This window comes from Dendrobates tinctorius, unplaced genomic scaffold (assembly GCF_039654945.1).
Source record: "Dendrobates tinctorius isolate UK_male_01 unplaced genomic scaffold, ASM3965494v1 ptg000237l, whole genome shotgun sequence".
NCBI classification, from domain to species: Eukaryota; Metazoa; Chordata; class Amphibia; order Anura; family Dendrobatidae; genus Dendrobates; species Dendrobates tinctorius.
Window position 1 is genome coordinate 533,410 of NW_027361904.1, and position 19,227 is coordinate 552,636.

A 19,227-nucleotide genomic window follows, 5' to 3' on the forward strand; every position below is an offset into this window, starting at 1 on the left:
CATAGGGGTTGCAAATACCTCAGTCAAAATTTCAGCTTTTGCTGATGACATACTTTTGTTCATCGCCAATCCAGCCCAAGCAGTTTCAGTTATAATGGAGGTCCTGGGGGATTTTGGCAGATGTTCGGGCTTCAAAATTAATTACAATAAATCTGAGGCACTTTTCAGGTCTGGTAGGTTGTCTGACCCTTTGTTCCCATTTCACTGGAGCCAGGAGTCTATTAAATACTTGGTTATTCAGCTCCCTGCGACCCATCAATTTTATACAGGATTAATTACAGACCACTAATTTCATCAATAACAAGCCTCTTAAATTCTTGGAAGCATTTCACATTATTCTTTCCAGGTCGTTGCCACCTTATCAAAATGGTAGCACGCCCTAAACTAATGTACACTTTTCAAACACTAAAAATTCTATTATCTAAAGCAGACCTCAAATGTGTTAAATACGGCTTTCCGGAAATTTATATGAGGAGAATCGTGTAGGACACGTATAGGGCTATGAAAGCTACAGGCATTGAGGGCAGAAGGGGGAATCAATTTTCCAGATATAGGCAAATATAACTTGGCAGCTAATTTTCGGTACACTATAGACTGGATACGGGGAGTCTCTTATTTCACTAATCTAGACCAACAATTATGCCCGCATGTTTCGCTGACCGCCTTATTGCATCTGAGCAATGAGGAAATTCCGTATATCATTCAGGAACACCCAACATTATGGCAGACAGTGGTGGCGTGGAGGCAATGCAGGAGGCTTTGCAAATTAAATACTACACTAGACTATCCCCATTTCAACCATTTTTAGGTAACTGGTTTCTTAAGGGCTTTCCACCTTTGTCTTATAGAATTCTCGCAGATCAGGGATGCATTCTGGCAATAGACTTAATTGACCTCAGATTCTCCATGCTCTCTTTTGATTCAGCGTCACAAAGTTGTCCGCTGTTTAATAATAACCCTTTTCTAATTCTTCAGGCACGAAGTTTGGTCCAAAAATGTGTCTCTGGTGGAGGCATAGGCTATGGGGGGGACGGCATGGATGGGTTTCTCAGGAATGAGAGATTACAAGGGGAATCCTCAAGTAGTATATACTCGCTACTACACAAAAGTTTGTCATGGGAGGGGCGAAACACTGGACCAACGAGATGGTCAAAAGATATGCCGGGTTTAGAGGCGGGCGACTTCCTGGAGGCCACGATAGCACAAAGGAAGATCTCAGCGTACAGTGGTTATACTGATATGGCTCTACTGATCCTACACAGGGCATACATCACCCCTTATATCCAGTCTAGGATGTCTCTCTCAACATCTTATTCATGCTCTAAATGCAAAGCACGAAACACCAACATCTACCACCATCTGTGGAGTTGTACAAAAATACAGGGGCTGTGGGGAACATTACATGAGAAACTGCAGGAGGTCTCGTTTCTGCTTACACCACAATGAGCTGTCTTTAATATACTGGAGGAAGCCCAGGGTAAACTACCCAAACATATTAACCCCTTTTACCCCCAAGGGTGGTTTGCACATTAATGACCGGTCCAATTTTTACAATTCTAACCACTGTCCCTTTATGAGGTAATAACTCTGGAACGCTTCCATGGATCCCGTGATTCTGACATTGTTTTTCTCGTGACATATTGTACTTCATGTTATTATTTATTTCTATAGCACCATTGATTCCATGGTGCTGTACATGAGAAGGGGTTACATACAAAGTACAGATATCACTTACAGTAAATACACTAACAATCACAGACTGATATAGAGGGGAGAGAGGACCCTGCCCTTTCGGGCTTACATTCTACAGGCTAGTGGGAAGGAGACAGTAGGTTGGGGGGTTGCAGCAGTTCCAGTGATGGTTGAGGTGATATCACCGGTAGTGGTGAGAGAGGAGGTGGTAGCGGGGTCATTGCAGGCTGTAGGTTTTCCTGAAGAGATGGGTTTTCAGGTTCCGTCTGAAGGATCCGATTGTGGTTGATAGTCGGACATGTTGGGGCAAAGAGTTCCAGAGGATGGGGGGCTATTCGGGAGAAGTTTTGGAGGCGGTTGGGTGAGGAGCGAATAAGTGTGGAGGAGAGAAGGAGGTCTTGAGATGACCGGAGATTACGCGAGGGAAGGTATCGAGAAATTAGCTCAGAGACATATGGGGGAGACAGGTTATAGATGGCCTTCTAGGTCATCATTAGTAATTTGAATTGGATACGCTGAGGGAATGGGAGCCAGTGAAGAGATTTGCAGAGGGGAGAAGCGGAGGAGTAGCGAGGAGAGAGATGAATTAGTTGGGCGGCAGAGTTAAGGACGGACTGGAGAGGTGCGAGGGTGTTAGCAGGGAGGCCACAGAAAAGGATGTTGCAATAGTCGAGGTGGGATATGATGAGGGCATGTACAAGCATTTTAGTAGAATGAGGTTTCAGGAAGGGATGGATTCTGGAAATATTTTTTAGCTGGAGGCGACAGGAGGTGGAGAGAGCTTGGATGTGCGGTTTGAAGGACAGGGCAGAGTCAAGGGTTACTCCGAGGCAGCGGACCTCTGGTACGGGGTAAAGTGTGATGCTGTCAATTGTTATAGATAAGTCGGGTAAGAAGGATCTGTGAGATGGAGTAAAGATGATCAGTTCAGATGTGTCTACATTCAGTTTGAGCAAGCGAGAAGAGAAGAAGGAGGATATGGACAGCATGTTAGTGGTAAAATTTCATTGATATAACTTGCGTTTATTTTGTGAAAAAAACGGAAATTTGGTGAAAATTTAGAAAATTTCGCAATTTTCTAACTTTTGAATTTTTTTGCCCTTAAATCAGAGATATGGCACTCAAAAAACTTAATAAATAACATTTCCCACATGTTTACTTTACATCAGCACAAATTTGGAACCAAATTTTTTTTTTTGTTAGGAAGTTATAAGGGTTAAAAGTTGACCAGCGATTTATCATTTTTTGCAATACCATGTTTTTCTAGGGACCACATCACATTTGAAGTCACTTTGAGGTGTCTATATGATAGAAAATACCCAAAAGTGACACAATTCTAAAAACTGCACCCCTGACGGTACTCAAAACCACATTCAAGAAGTTTATTAACCTTTCAGGTGCTTCTCAGGAATTTTTTGAATATTTAAAAAAACTAACTTTTTTCACAAAAAAAATATTTTTTTTATTTTACCAAGGGTAATAGGAAAAATTGGACCATAAAAGTTATTGTGCAATTTGTCCTGAGTACGCTGATACCTGATATGTGGGGGGGAACCACTGTTTTAGCGCATGGCAGAGCTCAGAAGAGAAGGAGCGCTGTTTGACTTTTTCAACGCAAAATTGGAATTGAGATCGGACGCCATGTCACGTTTGGAGAGCCCCTGGTGTGCCTAAACAGTGGAAATCCGACACATGTGACCCCATTTTGGAAACTAGACCCCCAAGGAACTTATCTAGATGTGTGGTGAGCACTTTGAACCCCCAAGTGCTTGACAGAAGTTTATAAAGTACAGCCGTAAAATTAAAAAATCATATTTTTTCCACAAAAATCATATTTTTGCCCCTAATTTTTTTATTTTCCTAAGGGTAACAGGAGAAATTGGACCCCAAAAGTTGTTCTGCAATTTGTCCTGAGTAGGCTGATACCCCATATGTGGGGGTAAACCACTGTTTGGGCGCATGGCAGAGCTTGGAAGGAAAGGAGCACCGTTTGACTTTTTCAACACAGAATTGGCTGGAATTGAGATCAGATGCCATGTTGTGTTTGGAGAGCACCTGATGTGCCCAAACAGTGGAACCCCCCCCCAATTCCTATCCCTAATCTCAGCCCTGACCCTAATCGGAAAATGGAAATAAATACATTTTCTTTTAATTTTATTATTTTTCCCTAACTAAGGGGGTGATAACGGGGGGTTTGATTTACTATTTGTGGCGGTTTTTATGTTTGGCGGCTGTCACACGCTAAAAGACGCTTTTTATTGTAAAAATAGTTTTTGCATCACCACATATTGAGAGCTATAATTTTTCCATATTTTGACCCACCGAGTCATGTGAGGTCTTATTTTTTGCGGGCCGAGTTGACATTTTTATTGGTACCATTTTCGGTCGCGTGACATTTTTTGATCGCTTTTTATTCCGATTTTTGGGACACAGAATGAACAAAAAACAGCGTTTCATGAATTTCTTTTTTTTGGGGGGGTGCGTTTACACCGTTCCGCGTCCGGTAAAATTGATAAGGCGGTTTTATTCTTCGGGTCAGTACAATTACAGTGATACCTCATTTATATTTTTTTTATGTTTTGGCGCTTTTATACAATAAAAACAATTTTATATAAAAAATAATTATTTTTGCATCACTTTATTCTGCGAGCTATAACTTTTATATCTTTTTGCTGATGACACTGTATGGCGGCTCGTTTTTGGCAGGACAAGATGATGTTTCCAGCGGTACCATATTTATTTATATCCGTCTTTTTGATCGCGCATTATTGCAGTTTTTGTTCGGCAGAATGATGATAAAGCATTGTTTTTTGCCTTTTTTTGAAGGAGTTCACTAAAGGGGTTAACTAGTGGGACAGTTTTATAGGGAATGTTGTTACGGACACGGCGATACTAAATGTGTATTTTTATTGTTTTTTTTATTTACAAAAAAAAAAATAATTTATTAGGGAATTTTTTTATTTATTTATTTGGGATTTTTTTAAACATTTTTACACATGATTTTTTTTTTATACTTTATTATATTGTCCCGGTGGGGACATTACTATATGGTGTCAGATCGCTGATCTGACAATCTGCAGTGCACTGTGTCAGATCAGCGATCTGACAGGAACTGAGGAGGCTTTCTCAGCGCTGTTTCGAGGGTCTCAGGGAAGCACACAGGGAGCCCCCTCCCTGCGTGATGCTTCCCTTTGCCCCCGGTACACTGCGATCATGTTTGATCACAGTGAACCAGGGGTTAATGTGCCGGGGGCGCCCCTGGCACATAGTGCCGGGTGTCAGCTGTGATAATCAGCTGACACCTGGCCGCGATCAGCGGCGCTCCCCCCGTGAGCGCCACTCATCGCATATGACATACTATCCCGTCCCGTGGGAATTAAGTCGCAGGGCATATGGACGAGATAGTACGTCATATGGCAGAAAGGGGTTAAAGAAACTAACGATTTGGGCCTCAGCCACCAGGAAAAGCATAATGCATCATTGGTTGAGCCCGACAGTGCCACCACAATCCCTCATTCACACTAAGGTTATGTTCCTTTTCAAAATGGACTGCCTGGATGCATTAATCATAGAATCATAGAATCGCAGAGTTGGAAGGGACCTCCTGGGCCATCTGGTCCAACCCCCTGCTCAAAGCAGGATTCGCTAAATCATCCCAGTCAGATGTCTGTCCAGCCTCTGTTTGAAGACTTCCATTGAAGGAGAACTCGCCACTTTTCGTGGCAGCTTGTTCCACTCATTGATCACTCTAACTGTCAAGACATTTTTTCTAATATCTAATCTGTGTCTCCTCCCATTCAGTTTCATCCCATTGCTTCTAGTCTTTCCTTGTGCAAATGAGAATAAAGTTGATCCTTCTACAATGTGACAGCCCTTTAGATATTTGTAGACAGCTATTAAGTCTCCTCTCAGTCTTCTCTTTTGCAAACTAAACATTCCCAAATCCATTAACTAGTAAGGAGAAAATGACAGGGAAATCTTGAAAACATGGTCTCTATTTATTCCATCTCTTCCTTCGGGGATTAAAAATAAGTTTTGTGCTCAGTTTGAGAATACTCAATGGTACGGAGGGAGTGTGGGGGGTAGGGGTATTTAGGGAAAATCTTAATATTAGTTTTGAAATTGTTAAGATCTAGCACATTTGATACCACTAAAGTGAGCAGGATAAATGTTTTGTTCATGCATGCGCCTTGGACATGTCTCAAAACAGGAATGCAGGTTTCCCTGGTTTATATTACATGTCACAGATTGGCGGTATGCACACCAACAATTATTTATGCCTGCCGGCTGCGGGCATCACACACAGAGCCTGCTAACTGGGGAACATTTATTGATGTGGTTTCAGATCACACGCCTTACTATTCTCGCAGATTGGTCAGGAACCTGAAAACTATATGTTTATAAAGATTGTGGTCGCTTTCTTCTTGCCCTTAGCTGGATCTGTATTTCATTTATTTTTAATGTTAACGATATTTGAATTAATATTATGTATTGCATTAAGTTTGAGTTTGAAAATTAAAAAAAAACAAAAACTTTGCTGTATGTAGCAAGAAACTTTTTAAAGCAGGGAGGACTTTCCAACTCCACATCATGTGCTGGCTTTAGATGGTTGTCCAAGACTTTTAACATTGGTCTATCCTTATAATAGGTGATCAATGGCTGGATTGTGACACGACAGCCCTACTGAACAGCTGTTCTGTGTCTGCCGCAGTGAGAACTGCTCGGCTTTGGAGCTGCTCCATCTACTGTATATGCGCAGTGCGAGGCCACTATAGAGTAGACTGAGCAGCTCCGTAACTGTAGTTGGAAGTTCCAACTGACACAGAACAGCTGATCGGTCGGGATCCTGGGTGTCACGCGCACACACCAATCAAAAATTAAAGACCTATCATAAGAATAGGCCATCAACATTAAAGCCATGGCCAACTTCTTTAAATCATACCACAAGATATGGCCTTCCCAAAACCCTGTCTGATGACAAATGCACATATAGCGGGATGCAGCAGGCCTCCACTAATAGAGGCAAGGAGCAGCAAAGGTGCACACTACTGATAAAAACAACCACCCCACACCTACCAGACCATGGAGGGGTTGGCTTCCTAGTAGAAAAAATGCACATAGATAAGGCTTGCATAAGACGCCAGTCACACAGGCAAGTGGGATGCAAAGTGATTGGCGTGCAATCTATTAATCCCTTTACCCCCAAGGGTGGTTTGCACGTTCATGACCGGGCCAATTTTTACAATTCTGACCACTGTCCCTTTATGAGGTAATAACTCTGGAACGCTTCCATGGATCCCGGTGATTCTGACATTGTTTTCTCGTGACATATTGTCCTTCATGTTAGTGGTAAAATTTTATTCATATATCTTGCGTTTATTTGTGAAAAAAAACAGAAATTTGGCAAAAATTTTGAAAATTTCACAATTTCCAACTTTGAACTTTTATGCCCTTAAATCACAGAGATACGGCACACAAAAAACTTAATAAATAACATTTCCCACATGTTTACTTTACATCAGCACAATTTTGGAACCAAAATTTTTTTGTTAGGAAGTTATAAGGGTTAAAAGTAGACCAGCGATTTCTCATTTTTGCAACACCATTTTATTTTTAGGACCACATCACATTTGAAGCCACTTTGAGGGGTCTATATGATAGAAAATACCCAAAAGTGACACCATTCTAAAAACTGCACCCCTCAAGGTGCTCAAAACCACATCCAAGAAGTTTATTAACCCTTCAGGTGCTTCACAGGAATTTTTTGAATGTTTTAAAAAAATGAACATTTAACTTTTTTTCACAAAAGAATTACTTCAGGTCCAATTTTTTTATTTTACCAAGGGTAACAGGAGAAATTGGACTGCAAAAGTTATTGTGCAATTTCTCCTGAGTACGCTGATACCTGACATGAGGGGGGGAAACCACTGTTTGGGCGCATGGCAGAGCTCAGAAGTGAAGGAGCGCCGTTTGACTTTTTCAATGCAAAATTGGCTGGAATTCAGATCGGTCACCATGTCACGTTTGGAGAGCCCCTGATGTGCCTAAACAGTGCAAAGCCCCCACAAGTGACCCCATTTTGGAAACTAGACCCCCCCCCAAGGAACTTATCTAGATATGTGGTGAGAACTTTGAACCCACAAGGGCTTCACAGAAGTTTATAACTTACAGCCGTACAATTATAAAATCATATTTTTTCCACAAGAATGATCTTTTCACCCCCAATTTTTATTTTCCCAAGGGTAACAGGACCCTAAAAGTTATTGTGCAATTTGTCCTGAGTACGCTGATACCCCACATGTGGGGATAAACCACTATATGGGCGCATGGCAGAGCTCGGACGGGAAGCAGCGCCATTTGACTTTTATGGCTGGAATTGAGATTGGACTCCATGTCGCGTTTGGAAAGCCCCTGATGTGCCAAAACAGTGGAAAGAAACCACAAATGACACCAATTTGGAAAATAGACCCCCTAAGGAACTTATCTAGATTTGTGGTGAGAACTTTGAACCTCCCAGGGCTTCACAGAAGTTTATAACGTACAGTCGTAAAATTAAAAAAAAAAAATCACATTTTTTCCACAAACATGATCTTTTAGTCCCTAATTTTTTTATTTTCCCAAGGGTAACAGGAGAAATTGGTCCCCAAAAATTGTTGTCCAATTTGTCCTGAGTACGCTGATACCCCATATGTGGGAGAAAACTACTGTATGGGCACACGTCGGGGCTTGGAAGGGAAGTAGTGACGTTTTGGAATGCAGACTTTGATGGAATGGTCTGCGGGTGTCATGTCGCGTTTGGAGAGCCTCTGATGTACCTAAACTATTGAAAGTCCCCACAAGGGACCCCATTTTGGAAACTAGACCCCCATGGAACTTATCTAGGTGTGTGGTGAGCACTTTGAACCCCCAAGTGCTTCACAGAAGTTTATAACGGCCGGGCGCGAAAATAAAAAAATCATATTTTTTTCCACAAAAATGATATTTTTGCCCCCAATTTTTTATTTTCCTAAGGGTAACAGGAGAAGTTGTTTTGCAATTTGTCCTGAGTAGGCTGATACCCCATATTTGGGGGTAAAACACTGTTTGGGCGCATGGCAGAGCTTGGAAGGGAAGGAGCACCATTAGACTTTTTGAACGCAGAATTGGCTGGAATTGAGATCAGACGCCATGTTGCAGTTGGAGAGCACCTGATGTGCCCAAACAGTGGAAACCCCCAATTATAACTCCAACTCTAACCCTAACACACCCCTGACCTCAGCCCTAACCCTAATGGGAAAATGGAAATAAAAACATTTATGTCTTTTTTTATGTTTTGTCAGTTTTATGCACTGAAAACAATTTTATATAAAAAATAATTATTTTTGCATCGCTTTATTCTGCGAGCTATAACTTTTTTATTTTTTCGCTGATGATGCTGTGTGGTGGCTCGTTTTTTGCGGGACAAGATAACGTTTTCAGCGGTACCATGGATATTTATATCCGTCTTTTGATTGCGCGTTATAGCACTTTTTGTCCGGCGGTATAATAATAAAGCATTATTTTTTGCTTCGTTTTTTATTTTTATTTTTTAAGGGGTTCGCTAAAGGGGTTAACTAATGGGACAGTTTTATAGGGCGGGTCGTTTCGAACGCGGCGATACTAAATATGTGTACTTTTATTGTTTTGGGGTTTTTTTTATTTCCAAAAAATGAATTTATTAGGGAATATTTTTTTTTTACATTTATTTAGCGGTTTTTTTTTTAATAAATTATTTTTACACTTTTTTTTTTTAAACTTTATTATACTGTCCCAGGGGGGACATCACTGTCATGTGACAGATCGCTGATCTGTCACATCACAGATCGCTGTGACAGATCAGAGATCTGACACAGGCACGGCTGGAGGCTTTCTAATGCCGGCGCTTTGCAGGCATGAGGAAGCCGGATCCCTGCAGGCCCCCGAAGGTCCCCGCCACCATATTGGATCTGGAGACCTTCAGGGAAGGAGGCCCCCGGAGCAGCGCTGCACATCACGCTGCTCCGTGGGGCTCAGGGAAGCACGGAAGGAGCCCCCTCCCTGCAGATGCTTCCCTAAACCCCCGGTACACTGCGGTCCGTGACCACCCCTGACACATAGTGCCGGCTGTCAGCTGTGATAATCAGCTGAAACCTGGCCGCGATCAGCGCCGCTCATCTCGCTAGACGTACTATCCCGTCCATGGGCATCGGGGCCCGGGTCCCATGGACGGGATAGTATGTCTCATGTCAGAAAGGGGTTAATGACGCAATAGTATTATCAGGCGGGCTGCTCCAGCACTATAGTATGCAACACAGAGTGACAGACGCCCGAATAGACCAAGCCAACAGAAAGAGGCCCGGCTGCATCCTGCGAAAACTGATATAAGTGCAAAAAATTAATGCATACAATGAGTACATTAAATGAGGTATTGGTTAGTATTTTGGCCAAAATAGATTAAGCCCGCAAGCCACGTCACGGCTCCTCATATTTGCGAGTCTCTAACACTAACACCAAAGCAGCTAACATCATTAATAGGTTGCAAGCCAGACACTTTGCATCACACTTGCCTGTGTGACTGGCGTCCTATAATAATAATAATAATAAATTTTATTTCTATAGCGCCGACATATTCCGCAGCACTTTACATTTCAGAGGGGACTTGTACAGACGACATTACAGCATAACAATAATAATAATCAATAAGAATAGTCCTATGCAAGCTTTATCTATCTGCATTTTTTCTACTAGGCAGCTAACCCCTCCATGGTCTGGTAGGTGTGGGGTGGTTGTTTTTATCAGTAGTGTGCACCTATGCTGCTCCTTGCCCTTGTTAGTGGAGGCCTGCTGCATCCTGTTATATGTGCATTTGTCATCAGACAGGGTTTTGGGAAGGCCATATCTTGTGGTATGATTTTTTCTCCTTCGCCTCATTGGGGGACACAGGTACTGTAGGTGTATGTTACTGCCGCCTGGAGGCTGACACTAAGTGAATGAAAAAAAAAAGGTTAGCTCCTCCTCCGCAGTATACACCCTTGCCTTGGTTGCAGGCGAAACCAGTTCTTGCTTAGTGTCCGTTGGAGGCACACGTCTGGTCTTTTTTCGAGACACTGTCATTTTTTTTTTTCCTTTTTTCTATGAAGATGAGACCGGGGCGACGGACCCTATTGAAAGCGTCCGAGCTCAACAAACCAACAACGGGCGAGAACGTGCGAGTGTCGCCTCCACGTATCCTCTCCCGCGACGTGGGACATGATGCCGGACTGAGCCCTGACCACCCTAAGGTAGTGAAACCCTAGGCTGTACAGAGGCCTACGAATAGTCCGTGCTGCCCCACTGTATCACCAATGCCAGACAGCGGTGATGGAAGGTGGCGGACGGTCCCTCTCCTCATCCCATAAAGAAAAGATGGAGTTAGGGTGCCTGCACCGTCCTTCGTATGTTTTTTGCAGCCCCCCTTCCCCCCCCAACCTGAGGATCATCCGGACGTCTAGGGGTGAGGCGTGGAAGGAGGTGGGCTGGGAGGGCTCCTGTAGACCCCCGAGTCAGCACTTAGTTTTCGGCCCCCACCCTCTGGCTTCCGCGGGGTGCGCCACACAGTGTGGCAGGCGGCGCATTTTTTTCCTGCCCAGGCCCCTGCTCCCAGCGGTCATGCCCCGGGTCCAGGCGCACGCCTAAAATTTAGTCCCTGGCTTCTGCCAGAGCTAGGCTGCGGGCGGAAGTCCCGCCCCCCGTGACGCCACTTCCGGCGGACCCGGGACCTCGGGCGGACGCCAAAAATTTAGTCCCCGGCATTTGCTGGAGCTAGGCCACGGACAGAAGCTCCACCACAATGACGTCCCAGCGGCCCTCTCTCCTTTAGAGGGCCCACCCACACGACGAGGCGCGCTTTTTTTGAAAAAGGAGCAGCTGGTCGGCAGGCTGGACACTGGGGACACAGGACTGGGGTAAGTGCTACCCCTGGAGGAAGGCCACCCTCTGTTTCTTACCAGAGGCTAAGCAATTTTTTTGCCCTCTGCATATCACTTAGCATTGCCACCATGTCCAGAAATGCTAAAGCGCACACGTTCCTATACGTTGCGTGCACCTCCTATCAGTCCGCCTTCCCACATGAGCAAACTAAACGGATTTGTGAAGCTTGCGATTCCAAACGTGCCCAGGAGCCCTCCCTTGCGACTGAGCCCAGTGCACCTAGTCCCCCGGAATGGGCTCTCTGTTGCAATCCATGGGATCACTTACGAGAGCAATCGAGTCCCTTCGAGCCCCAGATAGGGGCAGGGATAGCGGCTCGCCTGTCTTAGAGGGGTCCTCCACCTCACAGGAGTCTCCGGCCTGCAGGGGCCGCTCTCCCTCTAGGCAGACGCAGGGGAAACGAACCCACACAGCGTCTCCCGGGCCATCTGGTGCTTTGGCATCTTTAAGCTCTGTCTCTTGCTCGCCTTCACCAGTTAACGAGCAAGGCTCAGATTACGACTCGGATGAACCGCTTGATTCAGGTACTCCAGAGTACCGAGAAACAGTCGACAGTCTCATTGAGGCCGTCAACCAGACTCTAGGGATTGAGGATGATTTCACCTTGGCCTCGGGTCACAAGGTGTCATTTAATCGAGTAAAGCGGCCGCATAGAGTTTTTAGCTCTACATTATGTGCAAAAAATAAAGGTAAACAGCTCACCTGCTTTCTTGGCTAGTAGTGGTGCGTAGAAGCTCGGATATTTCGTGAAGCCACACGTGGAGTAAATCAATAATGAAAAAGTTTCCAGCTTCCAAATATACAAAAATTTATTTATTCAAGGCATAAGAACAAAGATAAACTGACATGCCTCATCATAGTGGAAAGACACAGCAACGCGTATCGAACAATATGTTCTTTTTCAAGCTTGAAAGAGAACATATTGTTCGATACGCGTTGCTGTGTCTTTCCACTATGATGGGGCATGTCAGTTTATCCTTGTTCTTATCCCTTGAATAAATTTTTGTATATTTGGAAGCTGGAAACTTTTTTATTATTAGTTTTTAGCTCTCACCCCGAGTTTGAGGACATAGTGCAACAACACAGGGAGCGGCCAGACAGGCGTTTCTCAGGTCAAAAGGCGCTCGAGGCGAGATACCTGTTCGTCCCTGATCTCCGTAAGAAATGCGCAGAGTCCCCAACGGTAGATCCACCCGTGTCACGCTTGGCCTCTAAAACCCTGTTATCCATACCTAGTGGATCCTCTATCAAGGATCACACCGACCGTCTCATAGAGAGCTTGGCCCGCTCAGTATTTGAGGCATCAGGTTCGGCACTCTCCCCCTCATTTGCGGCAACTTGGGTAGCAAAGGCCATGATGGCTTGGTCAGAATCATTGAGCAGGGCCGTGCAAGGTATGGACCTACCAGCAGAGGTATCAGAGATCGCAAGTCAAATCACTTTGGCCGGAGAATACTTAATTAATGCATCTTTGGATGCGGCCAACTGCGCGGCATTCGCTGCGGCAAATGCGATCTCCATTAGGAGGGCTTTATGGTTGAGGACACGGCGGGCAGACTCAACCTCCAAGAAATCCCTGACTTCCTTGCCTTATCAGAGCGGTCATCTGTTCGGAGAGAAATTAGATCGGCTCATCTCTGACTCTACGGGCGGAAAGAGCAGTTTTCTCCCTCAGCAAAGGGTCAAACAGCTCTTTCGTCACCAACCTCCGACACGGTTTCGGTCTTTTCGCAACCCCGGGTGGGCTGCAGCAACTAATCCCACAGCTTCAGGTCGTCCCAGCCAGGACAGGGATTGGCAGGTTTCATATAGAACAAACCCGTTGGGGAGAATGCGTACCCATCAGTCCAGATTAAGGGGACCTAGGTCCCAGAGATCTTCAGCCAAATGACCCGAGGCAATCTCAATGCAACACCGGCAGGGTAGGTGGCCGCCTGCTCTCTGTCACTCACAACACATGGGTAAGAGAACTGGTGTCCTCGGGGTACAAGATAGAATTCATCAAATACCCCCAAGACGTTTTTTTCTTTCCTGTCCTCCCAAAGTGATTGCCCGAGCAAGGGCTTTACTCAAGGCCTTCAAATTACTCCAGCACAATGGAGTCATTGTTCCTGTACCGGAGAATTAAAAATTTCAGGGGTTCTACTCCAACCTGTTCACGGTGCCCAAAAAAAATGGGGCCATCAGGCCCATTCTGGACCTAAAGCTCCCGAACAAGTTTATCAGGATCAGGCATTTCCGGATGGAGTCTCTCCGTTCAGTCATATTGGCCATGGGGTGGGGAGAATCCAAGACGCCTACTTGCACATCCCCATTTTTTCCCCGGCACCAAAGGTTTCTGTGCTTCACAATCAATGGCCTGCATTTCCTGTTCGCAGCACTGCCCTTCGGGCTGGCCACCGCTCCCTGGGTATTCACAAAGGTCATGGCGGTCGTTATGGCCACCCTTCACTCCCGGGGCATAGTCGTCTTTCCTTATTTAGACGACCTATTGATCAAGGGCCCTTCATTTCGGGCATGCGAGGAGAGTGTCAGCATCACGATAGATACTCTTTTCCACTTAGGATGGTTGGTCAATCTGAAAAAGTCATCCCCTGTTCCAGCCCAGAGGATTTCTTTCTTAGGAATGATCTTCTACACTTCCCAGGGTTGGTAATTCTCCCTCGGGACAAGGCCCTAGCTCTCCGACAGAGAGTCTGGAAACTTCGTCAACCAGTCCCGCATACCATTCGGTTCTGCACGAGGATCCTAGGAAAAATGGTGGCGGCAATGGAGGCAATTCCGTTTGCCCAGCTCCATCTTCGTCCCTTGCAGCACGCCCTCCTGTCAGTCTGTGACAGAAACCCATTCGCCGGTGCCAGTTGTCCGCGCGGGTCAGACAGCCACTAGGGTGGTGGACAACCAGTACCTCGCTTCTCCAGGGCAAGCCCTTTCCCCCAGACCATTGGCTGGTGGTCACAACCGATGCCAGCGTCCTCGGCTGGGGAGCGGTTTTTCGCCACCACACGATCCAGGGACGTTGGTCGCCGCAGGAGGCACGCCTCCCGATCAACTTGTTGGAAATACGGGCAATCCGGCTAGCTCTGCGACAGTTTCATCACCTTCTAGCAGGCCGGCCCGTTCCGATTCAGTCAGACAACGCCACGGCTGTGGCTTACATAAATCAATAAGGGGGCGCCCGCAGCAGGGCAGCCATGCGCGAGGTAAGGCATGTGCTTCATTGGGCCGAGAGAAATCAGCGATATCGGCAGTCCACATCCCGGGCGTAGAGAACTGGGCGGCAGACTTCCTCAGCCGGCAGGGTGTCGCATCCGGGGAATGGTCACTACACCCCGAGATTTTCCAGCATATTTGCCAACGATGGGGGACGCCGGATGTGAACGTGATGGCCTCCAGAGTGAACGCTAAGGTGCCTGCGTTTGTCGCTCTGTCTCGGGACCCGCAGGCAATTGCCGTGGATTCGCTGGTTCTGTCATGGAACCAGTTTCGCCTCCCATACTTATTTCCCCCACTGCCACTACTCCCGAGGGTCATCAAGAAGATCAAGGCAGAAGAGGTTCCAGTAATTCTGCTGGCCCCAGATTGACCTCGTTGAGCATGGTACGCAGACCTGGTACAGCTACTCGCCGACGTTCCTTGGCGCCAGCCAGAGTGCCCAGATCTACTTTCCCAGGGCCCGATCTACCACCCAAACTCAGGGGCCCTGTGTTTGACGGCTTGGCTGTTGAATCTTGGATTCTAATTCAGGCTGGGTTCGGCCGCAAGGTAGTGGCTACAATGGTTAGCACCCGGAAGCCTGCCTCGGCACGTATTTATCACCACACCTGGAAGGTTTTCTTCACATGGTGTCGGGACCATGGTTGTTCTCTACTGAGATTTTCTATTCCCAATATCTTGGCTTTTCTCCAGTCTGGCCTAGACTCAGGCTTGACCCCCAGTTCTCTTAGGAGACTGATATCGGCCTTATCTGTCCTGTTCCAGTGCAGGATTGCAACCAATCTGCAGGTAAAGACTTTCATTCAGGGAGTCTCCCACTTGGTACCTCCCTATAGGGCGCCCCTGGACGCCTGGGACCTTAACCTGGTCCTAAGTGTTCTGCAGGAAGCTCCATTTGAGCCGTTACAGGATGTCTCCTTATCCTACCTTTCCTGGAAGGTAGTGTTTCTTGTGGCAATAACATCGACAGGCAGGTCTCAGAGCTGGCAGCTCTATCCTGCCGAGCCCCGTTTCTCAGCTTCCACAAGGATAAGGTGGTTCTCAGACCAGCTCCTCCTTTTTTACCAAAGGTCGTTTCCTCGTTCCACATCAATGAGGATATTGTCTTGCCCTCTTTTTGTCCAGCATCGGTATACCGTGTGGAAAAGGCTCTTCATACGTTGGACCTGGTGAGAGCTCTCAGGAGGTACGTGTCACGGACGGCACCCTTCCGTCAGACAGACACGCTGTTCGTGCTTCCCGAGGGGCGCAGGAAGGGATTCGCTGCCTCAAAATCGACCATAGCCAGGTGGATTCGTTTGACTATTCAGGAGTCTTATTGCATCAATGGCACACCAGTTCCAGCAGGGATCACAGTGCACTCTACTCGGGCAGTGGGCGCCTCTTGGGCTCTTCGGCACCAGGCATCGGCGGAACAGGTTTGAAAAGCTGCAACCTGGTCCAGCCTGCACACATTCGCGAAGCACTACAATATCCATACCCAGGCTTTGGTAGATGAGAGTCTGGGTAGAAGGATTCTCCAAGCAGCGGTGGAGCACCTCTAAGACAGGAGGTGCATGTAGCTTGGATCGGTGAGTCGTCTCGCCACCCAGGGACTGCTTTAGGACGTCCCACAGTACCTGTGTCCCCCAATGAGGCCAAGGAGAAACATGGATTTTTGTGATAAACTCACCGTAAAATCCTTTTCTCCGAAACGCTCATTGGGGGACACAGCACCCACCCTGAAAGCCGGTTTGGCTCTTTGTTTACTTTGTTTATTAATATGTATTTATAATACTAGGTGGGTTTTTTTCTAGACATGTTGTCACCTGCATTAAGGTTGATATTGTCTTTTTGTGATCTCCTACTGCTTTTGCACCGAACTGGTTTCGCCTGCAACCAAGGCGAGGGTGTATACTGAGGAGAAGGAGCTAACTTTTTTTTCTTTCACTTAGTGTCAGCCTCTAGGAGGCAGTAGCATACACCCACAGTACCTGTGTCCCCCAATGAGCGTCTCGGAGAAAAGGATTTTACGGTGAGTTTATCACAAAAATCCATGTTTTTTAATTTTTTTAAAATTTTTTCTATGTTAGCTGTTTCAACTTCTTTAAATCACAAGCAAAATAAAATGCTGTGCTATAACTATGGAATTCTTATTCTTGCAGTAGAACACACGAAAGGCTGCTGGAATAGAGAGAAGAGAAAATTAGTCTACCGATAAGATAAAGAAATGAAAGAGAGTCGAAAAAGAAGCAGTATTTGGATTCATTTTCATATCCTCAGCACCATAAAAGCAGAATGTAAAATATGTAACAAAAAACTGGCATACCGAGGAGGGTCTACGAATAATCTTCACAGACATATGAGATCTGTGCATCCTACAGTGAAGATTGATGAAAAAAGGCAAGCTAGTGGTCATGTTATCTTGCCGGCTGCCGAACCTGAAGTCTGTGCCTCTACCTCAGGTATGGAGGTATTGGAGGCTATAGCATCGGTAGCTGCACCATCGGAAGCTACAGCATTGGAAGCTGCTGCATCAGAAGCTGCTGCATCGGAAGCTGCAGCATCGGAAGCTGCAGCATCGGCCACTCCCCATGAATTAACTAATCCCCAACCTGTAGCAACAACACAAAGCTCTATAATGCAGTTAATGGTACATGAATCCATGACGCCTTTAATGCAAGCTACAGTTGATGAGGAATTGGTTGCAATGATTGCCAGAGATTTCCAACCATTTTCAATTGTGGAGGACAAGGGATTTAGAAAATACACCTATTATCTGAATCCCATGTATAATATTCCAAGCAAGAAAACAATCATCCAGACAGTCCTTCCAAGACTATATGACAGAGAACGTGCCAAATTGCAAGACAGGATTACAAGAGTTACAGCAGTTTGCCTGACAGTCGACTGCTGGACGTCCAGCACCACCACTGCATTTATTTCTGTTACATGCCATTTCATAGAAAACTATAAAAAGGTGTCCTGCCTTCTGGACTGTTTTGAGTTCAGTGAAAGACACACGTCAGAGAACTTGGCAGTAGAACTACTAAGAGTTGTAAAAGAGTGGCACATAGAAGGCAAAGTGATTTGCTGTGTTAGTGACGACGCAGCCAATATAACGAACGCTATTAAACTTCTAAATTGGACCCACCACTCATGTCTTGCACACACTATCAACCTGATTGTGAGAGATGCCCTCAAGGTTATTAAGCCCACTCTGGACAAAGTGAAGTCCATAGTGGAATTTTTCCATAAAAATACAATAGCCACAGAGAAACTGAAATCTACACAACGACAGATGGGTATGCCCGAGCTGAGGCTGAAACAAGATTGTGTGACGCAATGGAATTCAACATACCACATGCTTAAACGAGTCCTGGAGTCGAAAAATGCAGTCATTTTAACCCTGGCCATTGTCTGTGCACCTGTTGACACTCTGAACCAAGAAGAATGGGAAGTAGTGCGGGAGACATGCACTGTGTTGGAGCCATTTGAACAGGTCATTGTGGAGATCAGCGCAGAAAGGTACAATAGACCGTTATTTAATTTCACAGGGTGGGCCATTTACATTGTGTCCGTAAAGTCATGGTGCACGTTTGACCAGTCACTGGAAAGCAACAAAAGACAATAGAAATGTGAAATCTGCTCCAGATAAAAAAAAAACTCTCCCAGTCTCATACCTTTTCAGTGCAGTTCGATGTGGGCTCCATTTGTTGCCCTACACACATCCAAACGATAGTGAAGTTCTTGCCACACACGGGTAAGGACTTCTGGTGTAACAGAGTGAATAATGTCTGGGATTCTCAGTTTTAAGTGATTAATGTCGTTGAAACATTCAATGTACACATGTTGCTTCACATAACCCCAAAAGTAAAAGTCTAAAGGTGACAGATCCGGGGATCGTGGTGGCCATGGCTTGACAGAACCCCTGCCTATCCACCGCCGGGGCAATGTTCTATCCAGAAACTCACGAACAATGGTGGCGTAGTGTGGAGGAGCGCCGTCCAGTTGAAAAATGACAACTTCTGGAAATTGTGGCACTGCATACAATTCCAACATGTCAAGATACGTGTTTGCCGTCACAGACCGCTCCACAAAAAAAGGTCCTATCACCTTATCATGCATCAGGCCACACCACACTGTGGTGTAGTGACCACTGTGTCCACTAGGGGGCACTGTGTGGGTGTCCCAGGACAGGCGTATAAGCATTTCCAGTGTCCTGATAGGAGTAGGATTGTTGTGAGTTCATTTTTCCCTTCATCATTGAGGTCTGAGGAACTCCCTCTGATGAAGGAAGGTAGTGAGACTGATTACCAAACACCTGGGCAGCTAGATGATAACTGGGTGGGTGGAATTGAGGACTGGATATAA

The 19,227-nt window shown here is 45.8% G+C and overlaps 1 protein-coding gene across 3 annotated transcripts in view; it reads left to right on the top strand.

Moving 5' to 3' along the window:
* The window catches only part of LOC141060414 (zinc finger BED domain-containing protein 4-like), a 40,462-nt gene that overhangs the window by 8,732 nt on the left and 12,503 nt on the right, over positions 1-19,227 (top strand). For all 3 annotated transcript variants that reach the window (XM_073556658.1, XM_073556659.1, XM_073556660.1), the window contains one exon: positions 17,019-18,381. In XM_073556658.1, coding sequence (XP_073412759.1) covers positions 17,084-18,381 — 1,298 coding nt within the window. In that variant the 5' untranslated portion in view covers positions 17,019-17,083. The remainder of the gene's footprint in view (positions 1-17,018; positions 18,382-19,227) is intronic.